Here is a 14696-nt window from a genome sequence, read left to right on the forward strand (position 1 = left end):
CGAGCCGCGTTACTCATTCGCCTTGTGATTCACTTCTTCCTATTTAAAATAACCAACAATAACTGACCTGAATGTTAACAAGGTGGCATATTTCTGTCTTTATTTGTCGCCGAAAGTTGTACATTTGCATAAAACTAAGAAATCACAAATTTAGAATCTTATAAATAACGCAATGGCCATAAAGACCAAAAACAAAAAACTCGCGCTGCTTCCAGCCCCGCTGGTTCTTTCATCACTTCCATGAATGATGGAATTCTCCCTCTCCTCAATCGTCGTAGCTATAGCTTTGTTAATAGCCCTCATTAAGGGGAAATTCTCGAAATGTCCATCGTCCCCAACATCGGCACAATCCCCATGAAAATCATCGGTGTCAATCGACCAAACCATAATCCCACCCAAATCTTTTTCCATCGCAAATTTAACTTTCTCCCCTATCGATCTCGCGTCATCATACGTCAATACTTTATTACCCGACACAGCAAAAGGCGTTTTTGATTCACTATCCCAGAAAGTGGCCCAGTTTTGGGACTTGTTTTTCACTTCCAAACAAATTTCGTTGTAACCCATAAACCCGTTCTCTCGAGTGAACGGCCCTTGGAACCCTATGTTGCGAGCGACGGCCCCCAGTTTGGGTTTGCGCTCCGACTCCGGGTCGTAGGGCTCCGGCAGGAGGAAAGTACGGCCGTAGAGTGGCACTCCCATTACTAGTTTTTTGGGGGGAGCACCGAGTTTCAGCATGTAGTTTATCGAGAATTCGACGTTTAGTACATCGGAGCTTTGGAGGGGCGCATTTGCCCCGGTTTTTTGGTCCCAAGCCCCGTGGTAGTCGTAGCACATCATATGGATGAAGTCTAAGTAAACGGAAAGACCTTTGACATCGTACGCTACGTCTATGGTGTCTTTTCCGGCCCCGAAAGCTGCAGTTAAGAGAAGATTGTATTTGTCAAAGGCTGCTCTGAGTTCCTAAAATTGGTTCAAATGAGTAATGTTGTTGTTTTTGTTGATTAGTCATACTTTGACTAACAAGAGGAAGTTGAGTTTGTCTTCAGGGGCACCGCCGCGTTTTCCAGGAAACTCCCAGTCTAAGTCAAGGCCATCAAAATTGTATTTCCTGAGGAAATCGATGGCGCTTGAAACAAATCTGCTTCTTCTGGTGGGGTCTTTTGCAAAACTTGAATATTTCAAGGAGCCCTCATTCCAGCCCCCGATGGCTAGAGTGACCTTCAAGTGGGGGTACCTGTGCTTAAGTCTTGTCAGTTTTTGGTACCCGTCTTTGCCGTAATCCTCGGCTAAATCCTGGAAGGGGTCTAGAACTTTTTATTAATTTGTGCTCGAGTTGTTTTTTTTTTCCCACCTAGTGATTTAATACTGTCGGTTTTTTCGTCCAAGCCGGCGAAGGAGTAGACAATGTGGGTGCACAATGTAGGGTCTAGGTGCTCAATAGTGAAAGAACCTCTTCCTAGTCTATAAACCGACCATGTCCCTAAATAACAAACGACGACTTTCCCATGGCTCGGACCTGAAGCAGATTTAAATTACTTTTGTTTACTTCCTAGAGGTAACGCTTGAGTAGCATTTTTTTGTACAGCCTTTCGCTCTAGTTTCATCACTTGTTGCTCATCAAAGCTTAAAATGAAGAGAGGGTGAACTTCCCTCTTCACTAAACCATTCAACTGTTCAGAAAATAAACAGAAAACTAATTGAATTTCGCTCGACAATGCAGATTTTATTGTAGGATGAGTCACGGTGACATTTGTTTAATTGGATCGGAGCTTTTTTGTTAACCGCAACAAATTCTATGTAATTTTATTTAAATTAGAAAAGCGTAAAAATTTTGCGAGGGATTGGAGGAAATTTCTCTAATCTTAATTTGATAAATTATCTCACGCATCATTGAGCCAGTTATTAAAATAAAAAGGATCCAACAATTTGAGGCGACTTTCGTAAAAAAACGAAATTGAAATTCGACTGAGTACTGAAAAAAATAAATAAATTTAAACCTAAGTAGCAATTAACAAATTAATGCAATGCATGCCGATATTGAGGTCTTCGTAATAATTTATACATTTTGAAGGTTTCAGCGAAATATCAACGTTTCACCTTACGGTTTTCATTTAACTGTTGTGTCACATAAAAATTCTTATTAACATACATATTACTTTATATCATAAAATAGTTTAATAATAATTAAGGTGGTCAGAAAAACAATCAACAGTCATTAACTCATTAAAAATAAATTGTGTTAGGTTCCTTACCAGTAAGGGCGCTAATTCCATCCATAAAAGCTACTACGAAAATCCCAAAAACTGCACAAACATTTTTTAGTGATACCATCTTGATATTCTCACAACTTTTATATAAATGAGAGATGAACTTTACGTTTCTTGTAACAATAATATTATAGTTAGAATGGCAAGGTGGCAGCTTTCTCTTTTGCTCTCACGTATTTGATACTTTTGAGAGTGAGAAAGATACAATAATGTGTCCAGTTTGGGGGTTACTCGCTGACTATAACTACACCTTTCACTCAAAAGCCGCACCTCGCGACAAGAAGTAGCGTTTTCTCTGTCTTACTTATATCTCTTCACGTATGGGTTTGAAATAAAACCAGTTCAACTTTTTATATTTTTATTAAATGTGATTATATAATTTACAAAAATAAGTTAATCAGAATCTGAACTTGAATCATCTTTTTTCTTGGGATTATCCTCACGGTTGAGTCGTGCTATGAGTTTGCGGGCGGGATTAAAGACGCCACTGGTTTGGGTGTTGCAGACGAAACACCTTGTCGTCTTTTTGTACCTCTCTAGGGCACACTTCTCACAAAAGTAGTGCTTGCACCTTAAAAAAATTAAAGAAATAAATACAAAAAACAGAAATATGCCTCTTACTTTGTGACAATGGGATCGGTGAAACTATTCCTGCAAACGACACATTTAAACGGCAAATCCTCTTCGTCTGAGTCAATTTCGTATTGTTTATCTTCGTCGCTTTCTTGCCCATATTTGCCTTCCGCCCATTCTCTTTCGAGTTGCCAGCCGTGTTTGTAGTCACTTCTGTCGTGCAGAAATTTACAACTGTCCCCAAAACCGCAAAAACCTGTTTCTTTGTAGTCCTTGCAAATGTCGGGTTGGTAATCCCATCTCACAGTGGCACGCAAGTTTGCGGGGGCTCTGATTGGGCCTTTTCTGACCATTCCCGAGCTGGCATTTCCTGCTGCAGTGTCTTTGGGTTTGTAGTACTGCGCGTAGTTGTTGATGCCTCTGTAGACTTTATCGTCCTCTTTGCCCTCAAGATTTTTGTTAATTTCAAGCCGTTTTTCGAAAATGGCCTGAGCGTCTCTATCGCGCTCAGTTTCAATTTCCTTTAAAACAATAAAGTCATTATTTAATCTTTAAATGAGTTGCTGAATGACTTACAAGAATTGCCGTGGCCCCTTGATCAGTTGGTCCTTCGGACATAGCGGATCGTTTGGATTTGTAACTGACCATAATTTCATCCTCACTGCTTGAATAATTTTGTTGTTCATTTTCCTTTTGTTTAGCTTTGCTAGTGGTTTGGAAGTTGGGGTTTGCCTTTTTTCGACGCCGATTTGCACGTTTTACGGTCGATTCGTCTTCACTGTTGGATTTTTCTGAAGAAATGGTAAACAAACATAACCTTTAAATTAACAAAAACTTAGTCTATATAAAGAATTAAAGTTAATTCCCAGATTTTGAATATTTACCTTCTTCCGAACTGGATTTCTGACGTTTTCGTGCCCCTTTATTTTTTATATTCCGCTTTTTAAATATAAAAGTGCAACTTTCATCAACTCCCGTTTTAACGTCACGCGGATCATCCATTTTTTCCATGATGACAAGTGTGACGTTTGACAGTTGTCACCAGAATAAACAACAATTACTAAAGATTTTTAGAATGCAATAATCTTTTTTTTTTGTTTAATATTTTTTGCTTAACATTAATTGTACTTGTGTTATTACTTTCATGATAATAGATTTAAAATTAATTAATTAAATCTTTAAAAAAAATTGAATTAGGGTTGTTAGTTTTGCAACTTTGGCCGTTGGCAGCAATCGTTCACGGTTTTTGATTGGCTAAATTTAAAAGTGAGTTGACGTTTGGCATCCATCTGCATCGTAACGAATTTTCTACAAATCAATTAAAGTAGAATTAGGATAATTTATTAGTGAACGTGGTAAAAATGGCCCAAAATTTCAATCCGTTTGTGGAGCAACTTCCTGAGAACGTAAAACAGGCCGAAAGTTCGAAAAAAGTATCAAACGATAATCACGCTGTGACAAAAAGGTGAGCAAGAAGTAAAATCTAAATTCGGGTTCTAATCTTTTGTCTTTAATTCCAGATTACACAAAGAGCTTATGACGTTGATGATGTCTGAAGACAAGAGCATCTCGGCATTTCCCGAAGGTGACAACCTATTCAAGTGGGTAGGTACTATAATGGGGCCCAAAGACACGGTTTATGAAAATCTGAAATATAAACTAAGTTTACAATTCCCCAACTCGTACCCTTACACAGCCCCTGTAGTCAAATTCATCACACCTTGTTTTCACCCCAATGTGGACACAAGTGGTAACATCTGCTTAGATATTTTAAAAGAGAAGTGGTCAGCTCTTTACGACGTTAGAACAATTTTGTTATCAATTCAAGCCTTATTAGGTGAACCAAACACTAGGAGTCCATTAAATACGACGGCCGCGGATAAGTGGAAGAAAAAAGAAGAGTACAAAAAACTTGTGTTAGAGTCATACAAGGAAGTCTAGGTTTGATCTCATTAGCAAAAATTTCAGTTATTTAAGATGTCATTGTGTAATAATAGACTGCATATTCATATTGTGTTATATAATTTTTACTATTTCTCGTGTGTTATGACTTGAATAAAAAAGATCAGTTTAACTGCTTTTCAATCATTTATTTACATAAATAAATATTTGGCTTAGTGAATAATTCATAAATAATATAAAAATTACGTTATCACGACTAGGATTTCACGATAATTAAAGTAAAAAATAAAACAATTGTGGTTACAGCCAATACGAGGATAGCACACATTTTTCGATTTTTTCTCTGGTAAGCGTCTGCCTTTTGTAATTGTTTAAAACCTTCATAGACTTGAATTTGCGTCTGTTCAACGTTGTAATCAATCCTGTCTAGAACAGTCCCCTGGTCCGCAACCATTTGACTGAGGTCTTTAAAAATTTCATTCAAGTCTACAATTGACTTAACAATCGCGTTCACTTCTTGTTCCCGTTCTTGCGCAAATCTGGTGTTTTCTTCCTCTAGCAACAATAGTTGCTGCTGACTCATCTGTTTCGAGTTCACAAAATAGGTGTCAATATCATCAACCTCCCTGTTGTACAAATCCTCGTCTTCCAGTTGATTATCAAAATAAATTTTTGCGCGGTCCTCTCGCGACTGAATTTGTCGCAAATAATTATTCTGCGTAGACCTAAACATTGTGGATAACTCCTGGAGTGCGCTTGCCAAAGAGTGATAAACATTAATGGTAAGTCTCTGTTCTTTCATCGGCCCTAAAATTGAAAACTCAAACAACGCACGCACTAATCAAATTATCACCTTCGGAAGAGTGGCTTTTAATAATCTGCACTAATCTATGGGTTTCATTAAACATCCTCGTTATCTCTTGCGTGCAATTCTCAATCGCAATCTCGTCAGTGGGGCTTTCGTCAAAAGTAGGCCTGTTTAAAAGCCGCGAATGCAACATTTTCAGTTCGTTAATCTTCGCTTTGAGTTTTGGTAGAATCATTTGGGCTTTTTCCAAATAGTCGATCCACATGGGGGGCATTCGGTTGTCGTTGCGGTCCCCCAAACCCTCCTCCATGTCGTTGAGGGACACCAAGTGCATTCTTTCCGAGTTGTCCTAAAGTTTTGGGTATTTAAAAGATCAATGTTAAAGTGCTAATTACCTGGTCGGGGTAGATGTGACGACTGCGGACAGCATTATTTCGCATTAGCAAGAAAACGTCAGTTAGACTTCGAGACGCCATGGGTGCGTTTTCAAAAACCGAATTAGAACAGAAACATTTTGATAATTTTTATCACCACCTGTCAAATGACATCTGTTATCGTTTGTGAGGTTATGTTTACACTGTTTTTAACAATGAATAAATAAATACATTGAGAGGGAGTTTCAAAGAAGTGTTTTTAAACAACTCAGTTAATGTTTTATAGTGTTTGGTTGTGTAATAAGAAGTAGGTAATTAAATAAATTTATTCGTGATTGTGTACTGGCGTTAGAAAAATTACGTCAAGGGCTAAATTCCCTATGACTAGAAAAGGAATTTTTGACGTTTGGTTTTCAATTTTTTCACATGTTATTTAAGAGATGAGGGGTTAAAGGACAAAGAAGTGATGATTCATCTGTTTGGGACAAACAATGGATTATAAAGTTTGGCTAATTGGTATGTATGCCAAAATTGTAATATTTTCACAGCGATAACTTTTGTCAATATTAGCTTTCCAGTGAACAAGGAGCTCAACCACCAGTGTGATGTTCATTGTCTCGAAGAAGAGTTATTCAACCGTGAATAATGACAATCATTTATCAATCGAAAATGTACGCCCCAACGACCGATGTAGTGGACCAGCTGCCCTCAGTGGATCGGGTGACCAACTGGGACATTGCTGGTTTTGTCATATCTATAATAAGCCACATACTGGATGTGATTTTTGACTGCAACATTGCGTATCGATATTACGTCCATCAACAATTTGCCTATTTTTTTACCACTCTGGGATTTATACTCGTCCCAGCTTTTGTAAATACTGTCTTCAGTATAAGAATGTACATGCTAGATAAAGATTGTGATAGGAGCGCGACTCTGACTGATAAATTTACCAAAAGGAGATTATGCTGTTTTGCTGTATTGATATTTCAATTAGCGCCAGTCTTGAGGTATTTTGATGCCTTGCAATACGCCATCAAGTCTAAGAAAGCTGAAAAGAACAAGGACCAGGAGAATCAGCGCAAGTACTACGAACTTATGGTCAAGGAAGACTCGGACGTCGCCCTGTTGCGGGTCCTTGAATGCTTCCTCGAAGCAGCCCCCCAACAAATCTTACAACTCGCAATTATTTTCAATACAAACAGTAACGATAAGGACAGCTTAGACAACAGTGACACGTTTACCTGTAAGTTGGAAATGTGCACAAACAAAATAATCAATTTTTTTCTAGTGGTCCACCAATTGTTATCAATCGGTAGTTCATTTGTTAGTATGGCGTGGTCAATGGCCGCTTATCAGAGACTACTACGTGTGTCTCTCAAAAACAAAAACAACATCTCATGGCCAGGGACACTAGTTCAATTCATGTGGCACTTCCTAGTCACTGGTAATTTGTCATTTGATTATTTCCTTAGGGTTTTAATCGTTTTGTTTTAGTCTCACGGATCTTGTGCATCAGTGTGATAGCATCTAAATACTTGGTGCCCACAATTCTGGTGACTGTACTCCATTGGTTCGTGATGACTTTTTGGCTTTCTTGTACGAACCAAAAAAACAATTTTTGTAAGCACAACAAAGTCTATGACATGTTTTTTTACTCAATTTTTGGTACTGTGTATATTTTTACACCAGTTACGTTGGTTGAAGGGCCGACTTTTTTGAAATATGTTTTCTTTTACGTCGTGCTGTTTGTAGAAAATACGATAGCTAATGTTGTGTGGTACTGCAATGCTGATACTACCCTCCAGAAACAGATTTATTACACACCTATTGTGTATTTGAATGTTATCCCGTTTTTTGCCGGGCTGATATTCATGTTGCTGTATTATAAAGTCTTCCATCCTAGCACAGGGTATCACAGGACGCAAGCAGTCCTTCCTAGTTAATCGTCAAAGATCAAAGAGGGAGTAGGCGAATTATTTCTGCAGTGACTTGATCTCTAATGTACGTACTCAATGAATCCTCTTTGATTTTTAGTTACAATTTTATTAACAATGTGATGTTTAATTTATTGTATTAGTAGAAATGTGTGTCTTAGTAGGTAGGTCAACTAGTTCTATTATCACATTTTCTCCTACCGATTGATTGTTGGTGCAATATTTGGTCCAGATTTTGAGATTAATATAGTTTTATGCACAATTGTGGCGAGTGGAACTGAGCTCCATGACTTTAACAAGTTGTAACCTTACATAAAACCAGTGCCTTAATTTATACTTAACTTATTTGAAAATAAAAACTTTTAATTTACTATTTCTTAAGTCGCTATATACACTTTGTAAAAATAAATTAATAAATGGGCCCATCATCCAAATTATCATCTTCATCTTCATAATCTTCACCATTGTCGAAGTAATTGTTTGCGTAATCCGTGCCATCATCCATTTCTTCATCTTGTTCCTCTTCAACAATCTCTTCATCTTCAACATTTTCCTCTTCCTCATCGTCCTTGGCTGCTTTACTGTCATCCTTCTCCTCCAGTTGCTCCAACTGTTTAAGCTTTTGCTGTACATCGACGTTTTTATCGGCTTTTTTATTCATTCTCTTGGCCAAAACTTTGGGTCTGAGTTCTGAGGGGAATAATTTCCAGTCATATTTCTCTTTCACGCTTGGCAACTGTGCCACCAATTTGTCAATTTCCTGTTCAGGTTGTTTATTTTTATCGTGAGGCAGTTTTAAATACGATGGTGACAGCTGCATGTGATCTATTAAGTCCTGTTTTAAAATTAACAGATAATCTGTTTCTACAGATGGCTGCAACAAATTACATCACAACCTATTTAAAAAAAGACAAAGTCTCACGTTTAGAGGCACGGGGTGTCGGTCTAGTAGCGGATAAAGAGGGGGCGGTTGCGTGACAGGTCCTGGTAAAACCTCATTACCAACAATTCCCATGGCATTCAACTGCTCCCTGTTGAATGATTTGCTAATGCCCCCGCGGCCACGGCCCCCTCGCCCGCCTCTACCGCTCATTTTTATTTAGTCACTTCTAATTTTTTCAAATCTTCTGTTAGTTTTTTGACTTCATTCTGCTCCTCCTGGAACGTCTCCTACAATTTTTTGTGCTAGTCCTCCAAGCTTTTGACATTGATTTTTTACCTGGTCGTAAATTACTTTAACTACCAAGGAACAACTCGGACAGGTTGCTACTTCTTCGCCCGCAAGCAATTCTTCCTTAAAATTGAAAAATTATTATTTTGAGGTTATGTTATAGTCACTCACTTTTGATATTTGAAATCTGTCACCGCATGGGCAAGGGTAATAGTAAATTTCCTCTTCTTCGTCGTATTCGAAATCTTCGATTTCTATTTCGTCGTGAAAAACAGTCATTACTTAATCGATTTGTGATTTAATTTTGGTTCCATGTGATAGATTGAGGTTATGTGCAGGATGACAAGTGTCAAGTAACGATTAATTTTTTTGGTCTTAAACAAATTGAAAAAATTTAAAGAAAAACTGCCAATCTGTTCAAAGCATTTAATTTTTATTTCTTTTTTTAATATTTAACATTTTATCAAAAAAATGATCCTCCCCGGCGGGGAATCGAACCCCGGTCTCCCGCGTGACAGGCGGGGATACTGACCACTATACTACCGAGGATTGATATCATAATTTGCTGAAGCTAAAGTCTTAAGTCGGGTATGCACAATTTTTATAATAATTATTTTCAGAAATGGAAAGATATTTTTTGATAATTATAAATAAATAATATTAATATCATAATTGTTCATCAATACAATAATTATTTTAGTAGTTTTATAACTTTGTAAGTCGTTCGTAAGATGGCGTTAACAGTACTCTTCGCGCATGCTACTAGTCCTCATTGATACAAGTAGAAATTCTAGAGTCAAGTTTATCAAGATCATACTTCACAGGATCATTTCTGTAGTATATCTTCACATACTCTACACTCAAACGTAGAGTTGACGCAACCACGATGATGAGTTACAGCTCTAACTCCTGAGCGTGAGGCAGACTGCTCTGGATATTTGTCAATATCCTGAGTCATGTCATCGATGATCGTTCACTTGTTCTATTTATGGAGCAAGCATGGGGTAGGAGCAGTCCGAGTGGTTGCATTTTTTTATCAAATTAAAGAGTAAATAGCACAGATTAATCTAATATAATCTGTGAATAGATTATAAAAATAAATTGGGTTTCTCAAGATCTCAAGAAGACTCCCTTGCATACTGTTTTTTTTTATTTCATCGTCACTATGTGTTAAATTTTGTTGTAACGCCTTTGCTTTTATTATTATTGGGGATTGAGCGTGGAATGGTAACGCATCTGATTTTGACAAGTCTGCTGCTGCTCGTTAATCATGTTTAATTTCAGCCGTTGATTTTATGTTTAGAACAGGCCAAAAGTCAAACGTTGGGTTAAAATATAACCAAACTGAGTAGTTTCAGAATGCATCGTCATTAAGCCTTTTAAAATTAATTGAAATCCGATAACGCTGAAACTTTTTAAGTGATTTGGGTCTAGTGGGATTTGTTTGTGTTAATACAGGACTGAAAAAAAGTGCAAAACAATACAAAATTATAATAGTTTCATGAGGTAGAGACATTGTAAAATAATAAGTGTTTTTGATATCTCTGTTATAGAATTTGCAATTTATTCCATATTTCGTTTTATTTGTTACACGTTAAGGCTTCATTTCGCTGTAGTTCACAAATACAAAATTATAATACAGACTTGCGTAATTATCAAATGCAATAAGTTTTTATAAATTTATTATTATAATTATTAAATAAATTACAAGCATGACATAATTATTTCGATCAAAAAATTTTTGATATAAAATTACCTAATAAATAATAATCTACATACAACTATCATTTTTTTGAATAATAAGATGCGAATTGTGTTCACTACAAAAAAAAGTGAAAAAAATCGATAGGTGCGATTTTGTATTACATGGTTAAAAATACTTTTCTATCAAATTTTTTTAGTTATTTTAGGCATGATTTCTTGTCATTGAGTTTATCCAAACTTAAATTAAGTACAAACGCCGTTGTTAATCTTTGAGTTACATAAGCATTTTACAAAATCGATCGCAATGATTTGTTCTTTTTTTCGATTTGGAGCTGAATTCTTTGTGCTAACAAGCTGTCCATTTAGGCGTCCAATGCAGAGCGAAGTGATAAACGCCCCAGAAACAGTTTTGTTTAAAATCGATTGCCTAAACAAGATTAATTACGACAGTCTTCGAAGGGGGCAGGAGTGCGAAACGTAACCCCATCTGTCAATCACCATCTTCGAGCAAAGTAACAATTCTCCGCACCGCAAAGTAATGGTCAGAACTACCATACAATTCACTCCACTAACTAATTATGTTTTAATTTGACGCCGATCATTTGTATTCTGGTGTATTACTGGTTGCAGCAATACCAACAAATATAAATTTCCAAATTGCAACATTTCCAGTTTATTAAGCGCCGTAAAAATGCCTTGGCCAGATTCGGTTTTAATTTGGTTTCTTGAACGAGGGAGGAAACTGATTTAATTCGTATAAAAGAAAAAAGTCATGTAATCGGATTGTGACTAAACGACTTAACTGGGTTTGTGCTAATTGAAAAATAATTGTATTTCGGGATTTCGTCCGTTTTACCTATTGACAGAATCTTAATAAAAAATACTTTCGTGAAAACGGGTTTTATAATAATTAATGTGGGTGCTAATGGATTCCGAAGTTGTTGCTAAGCCGATCGAACTACCGTTTATAATTCGTTTGTGGTATTTTACACCACTTTCACTCATTATCAATTTCAATAAAGAAGCACTGACCTACGCTCACATACGCAAATTCGTGTTCCTGTAGTCTAGAAAGTGTGAAAATGTCCACATTGTCTGCTCCCCGCAATGTATTGATCGCTTTTATCACAAGAAAAAAACATCAACAAATTGCAAATGCTTTTGTTCATGTGAATATTTTTTATTTGTCTGTCCTCCAATGAATATTCCATTAAATTCAATAAAACAAAACTACCAGACTATAAATGGGAAATTAAAATTTATTTTATCTCGTACCATGGTGTGTTTTGAGGAGAATACGGAAAAATTATCAATAAGTGAACGGTGCAAGAAATTTATGTGTTATGGTTTCTTCGTTAATATTTACGGAGAAAAGTGGGAAAGCCGGTAAATTTTTAACAAGTTTGTAATCGTTTATAAATAACTGAGTCTTGGCGTAAAAGGAAAACCAAGAAACTATTGTCTACGACTTCGACGTAGCTTCCGTAACAGATAACATCTTTGCTTTGATTATTTATACTCTTTGCGGTTTTATTTTATCGATTTTCGGGGAAATTCTGCGTGAAATGCAACGAAATTACGGAATTGGGATTTACCGGAAATTTCATACATTCGTCATGTGGGTACCTATAGAGGTTAATTACAATTATCTTGATAATTATAATATTTGAAATACATTGCTATTTTTAGACCGCAGGCAAATCAATTATACAGACTGGATTATAAAAAACACCCCAAGCCATTACCGCATTATTTTTAAAGATATAACAATACTTTTTTATCAAAGTTGAACAATTAATTCTGTGCAATTTTTTGGGAGGGACACTTGATCAATGTAAACAGCTGACAATAAACTGTGCAACTTTGTTCCAAGAAGAATAGTTATATCTTTAAAAATAATGGAGTTATGGCTTGAAGCATTTTATAATCCAGCTTGTATTATTTCTGGAAAAATAGTATAAAAACTATTGAGGGTTTCTAATTACATATTATACGACTTGTTTTTGGTAAATGCTATTGTTATATGCTATTGTTTTTGCAGTTATGAGTTGTTTATTGAGTAGGTACTTATCAAAATAATTATGAGTCAAATGAAAAAATATTTAGGACCTGTAATATGTTAAAATTATGTGTATTAATTTTTTACAAAAATGACTACAATGAGTAATAAAATTCAAATTGATATTTAATATACTATTGCATTATTATGTATTATACAAGGTTATGATAAAATTACGCACAAAATTTATAAAACCTAGTTTATTTTTGAAAGAAATGTAAAAATATGTCAAAAAGTTGTTTTAATTTAAAATAAATTACGTCAATTTGTCAAAGCTATGAAATCATTAAAATTTTTTCAGACAAGAACAACCAAGAACAAATATTTTTTACTTATGATTTTGTAATCATTCGATAGTCTATTTTCTAGAAAAATAAAAAAAATAAAAACTAGAAAAGTAATACAAAACAACATAAACTAAAAGTAGTAACTACTACTTATTTATTCGACGAGTTTGAGTGTAAATCGGACGGATTATCTCACCGAGTGGGTTATTAAACCACGAGGTGGAATAAAGCGTCCGATTTACACTCAAACGAGTTGAATACAACATTTTATTCTTTGAATTAGACTCAATAAGGCTTAAAGTTGCTTTAAATCTGTTAAAAATAATCTGACGTTTCGTATTGAGAAATGCCAAACAGTTGTCAAAACTTCCTTACTCAGGAGAAAAACCGTAAATTTTAACAGTGTCGAAGAATAAAACAATATTATTTAAAGAAAGGATTTAATAAAATAAATTAACTTTTTGACATATGTATTTTTTCATTTCTTTCAAAAATAACTGTGGGTTTTATGAATTTTGTGCATTATTTTAATTCATTCATAATCTTGTACGTATTTAGTTTAAGTATATTATTACTATTAGAGTTGTCTATTTATATAAAATTGTCGGTTTTGTTTTTTTAAGACTAGTTCAGTGAAAGTATAATTTATCGATGAAGGTAAATAATCTGGATTTTTTTTGTCTAAAAATCCCAATGGAAAAATCACAGTTTGTCAGTACAAAAATGGATTCAATATTAAACAAAATAGAGATTTGTATTTAAGCTTTGCATTAATTTAACGTAGAATAATGTTCTAGGACAAGCTACAAGAGTAGACACGACGACAGGATATTGTGTAAAATGTTATCCAAACATCTTGATTGGATGCATTTACGGTCAAGGTTTATTAGACTTGTGTTGGTCTTCTAAATTTAATGAAAACAATTAAAGAAATTCTATGTCAGGTTTTATCTGAGAGCAGTTTCTAAGATTATAACGAATTAGGCGTAAATTAGAGAAACGTCTTTTCCCTTATTTAAATTGGGCTTTTCCATTACTTTGCCTTTTCGTAGATTTGTTTATAACTAAGTAATTTAACACATTTGCAACCTTCTTTCAACTACAACTGCTAATTTTGTGAAAATAAATTTTCGGAATTGGAGAAATTTGTTTATTTGCCGGAAAATCGAATAAATTAATCTTTGGATTAATAACTCAGTTCATTAACTTTTTTTAAATTAAATTTACTGAACTTCGTAGGAGTGAAATTACATAATCGTACTTGTACTAGTAATGACAACAAAAATAATTCTGACCCAGTTTTTGTCTGTTTATCCCCTTCTGCCCAAGTCCACTGAACCCTCCATTCTAGAATTTCGATCGTTAGACGGATTAGGCCATCACCATGAGCGGCGACTTCTTGTGGGCCGATGTTTTGCTTATTAGAAACGTGGATTGTTTGCGATAATCGAAGGGAAAACTGAAAAGCTACGCTCCGAAAAAAATTTCTTTATTTAATAATTTGGTTACAGAGTTCTCTTTCTAAACATGAAATTTTTTGTTTCTTTTTTCAAAAACGTGCCGTCTATGGTGTCTCTTTCATGATTTCACCTGTGCACCACGTGTGACGTC

General features: G+C 35.3%; 6 protein-coding genes and 2 non-coding genes across 9 annotated transcripts; 3 read left to right on the plus strand and 5 right to left on the minus strand.

Moving 5' to 3' along the window:
• Positions 1-72: 72 nt before the first annotated feature.
• Positions 73-2492, minus strand: LOC123011618 (probable chitinase 2). The gene is made up of 4 exons (XM_044409145.1): positions 2256-2492; positions 1355-1519; positions 1015-1307; positions 73-963 (listed from the first exon to the last, which is right to left on the minus strand). Exons 1-4 carry the CDS (start codon positions 2332-2334, stop codon positions 151-153), a joined length of 1350 nt encoding a protein of 449 aa, XP_044265080.1. The 5' UTR covers positions 2335-2492; the 3' UTR covers positions 73-150.
• A 122-nt stretch (positions 2493-2614) lies between these two features.
• Positions 2615-3882, minus strand: LOC123010720 (E3 ubiquitin-protein ligase RNF113A). The gene is made up of 4 exons (XM_044407803.1): positions 3728-3882; positions 3420-3634; positions 2892-3364; positions 2615-2841 (listed from the first exon to the last, which is right to left on the minus strand). Exons 1-4 carry the CDS (start codon positions 3852-3854, stop codon positions 2664-2666), a joined length of 993 nt encoding a protein of 330 aa, XP_044263738.1. The 5' UTR covers positions 3855-3882; the 3' UTR covers positions 2615-2663.
• A 203-nt stretch (positions 3883-4085) lies between these two features.
• On the plus strand, positions 4086-4917 carry LOC123010724 (ubiquitin-conjugating enzyme E2 C). The gene is made up of 2 exons (XM_044407806.1): positions 4086-4308; positions 4364-4917. The coding sequence occupies exons 1-2, from the start codon at positions 4205-4207 to the stop codon at positions 4782-4784; spliced, it is 525 nt and encodes a 174-aa protein (XP_044263741.1). The 5' UTR covers positions 4086-4204; the 3' UTR covers positions 4785-4917.
• A 1-nt stretch (position 4918) lies between these two features.
• On the minus strand, positions 4919-6277 carry LOC123010722 (syntaxin-16). Its single transcript, XM_044407804.1, has 3 exons — positions 5949-6277; positions 5599-5902; positions 4919-5552 (listed from the first exon to the last, which is right to left on the minus strand). Exons 1-3 carry the CDS (start codon positions 6027-6029, stop codon positions 5002-5004), a joined length of 936 nt encoding a protein of 311 aa, XP_044263739.1. The 5' UTR covers positions 6030-6277; the 3' UTR covers positions 4919-5001.
• On the plus strand, positions 5918-8237 carry LOC123010719 (XK-related protein 6-like). 2 transcript variants are annotated; one of them, XM_044407802.1, is made up of 4 exons: positions 5918-6443; positions 6506-7173; positions 7219-7374; positions 7425-8237. In XM_044407802.1, the coding sequence occupies exons 2-4, from the start codon at positions 6573-6575 to the stop codon at positions 7871-7873; spliced, it is 1206 nt and encodes a 401-aa protein (XP_044263737.1). In that variant the 5' UTR covers positions 5918-6443; positions 6506-6572; the 3' UTR covers positions 7874-8237. The 2 variants fall into 2 exon arrangements, with proteins under 2 accessions (XP_044263737.1, XP_044263736.1); XM_044407801.1 differs by having other exon boundaries at positions 5920-6443; positions 6498-7173.
• LOC123010723 (DNA-directed RNA polymerase III subunit RPC7-like) lies at positions 8207-9348 on the minus strand. The gene is made up of 4 exons (XM_044407805.1): positions 9207-9348; positions 9084-9154; positions 8787-9034; positions 8207-8738 (listed from the first exon to the last, which is right to left on the minus strand). Exons 3-4 carry the CDS (start codon positions 8955-8957, stop codon positions 8274-8276), a joined length of 636 nt encoding a protein of 211 aa, XP_044263740.1. The 5' UTR covers positions 8958-9034; positions 9084-9154; positions 9207-9348; the 3' UTR covers positions 8207-8273.
• Positions 9349-9512: 164 nt separating this feature from the next.
• Trnad-guc lies at positions 9513-9584 on the minus strand. Its single transcript has one exon. It is a non-coding gene; the product is annotated as a tRNA-Asp (tRNA).
• Positions 9585-9842: 258 nt separating this feature from the next.
• On the plus strand, positions 9843-10059 carry LOC123012265. The gene has a single exon (XR_006413206.1). It is a non-coding gene; the product is annotated as a small nucleolar RNA U3 (small nucleolar RNA).
• The last annotated feature ends 4637 nt before the right edge of the window (positions 10060-14696 follow it).

The sequence above is a fragment of the Tribolium madens genome, unplaced genomic scaffold, assembly GCF_015345945.1.
Source record: "Tribolium madens isolate multiple individuals breed KSU strain unplaced genomic scaffold, Tmad_KSU_1.1 Scaffold_91;HRSCAF=231;Tcas5.2_LG7, whole genome shotgun sequence".
NCBI classification, from domain to species: domain Eukaryota; kingdom Metazoa; phylum Arthropoda; class Insecta; order Coleoptera; family Tenebrionidae; genus Tribolium; species Tribolium madens.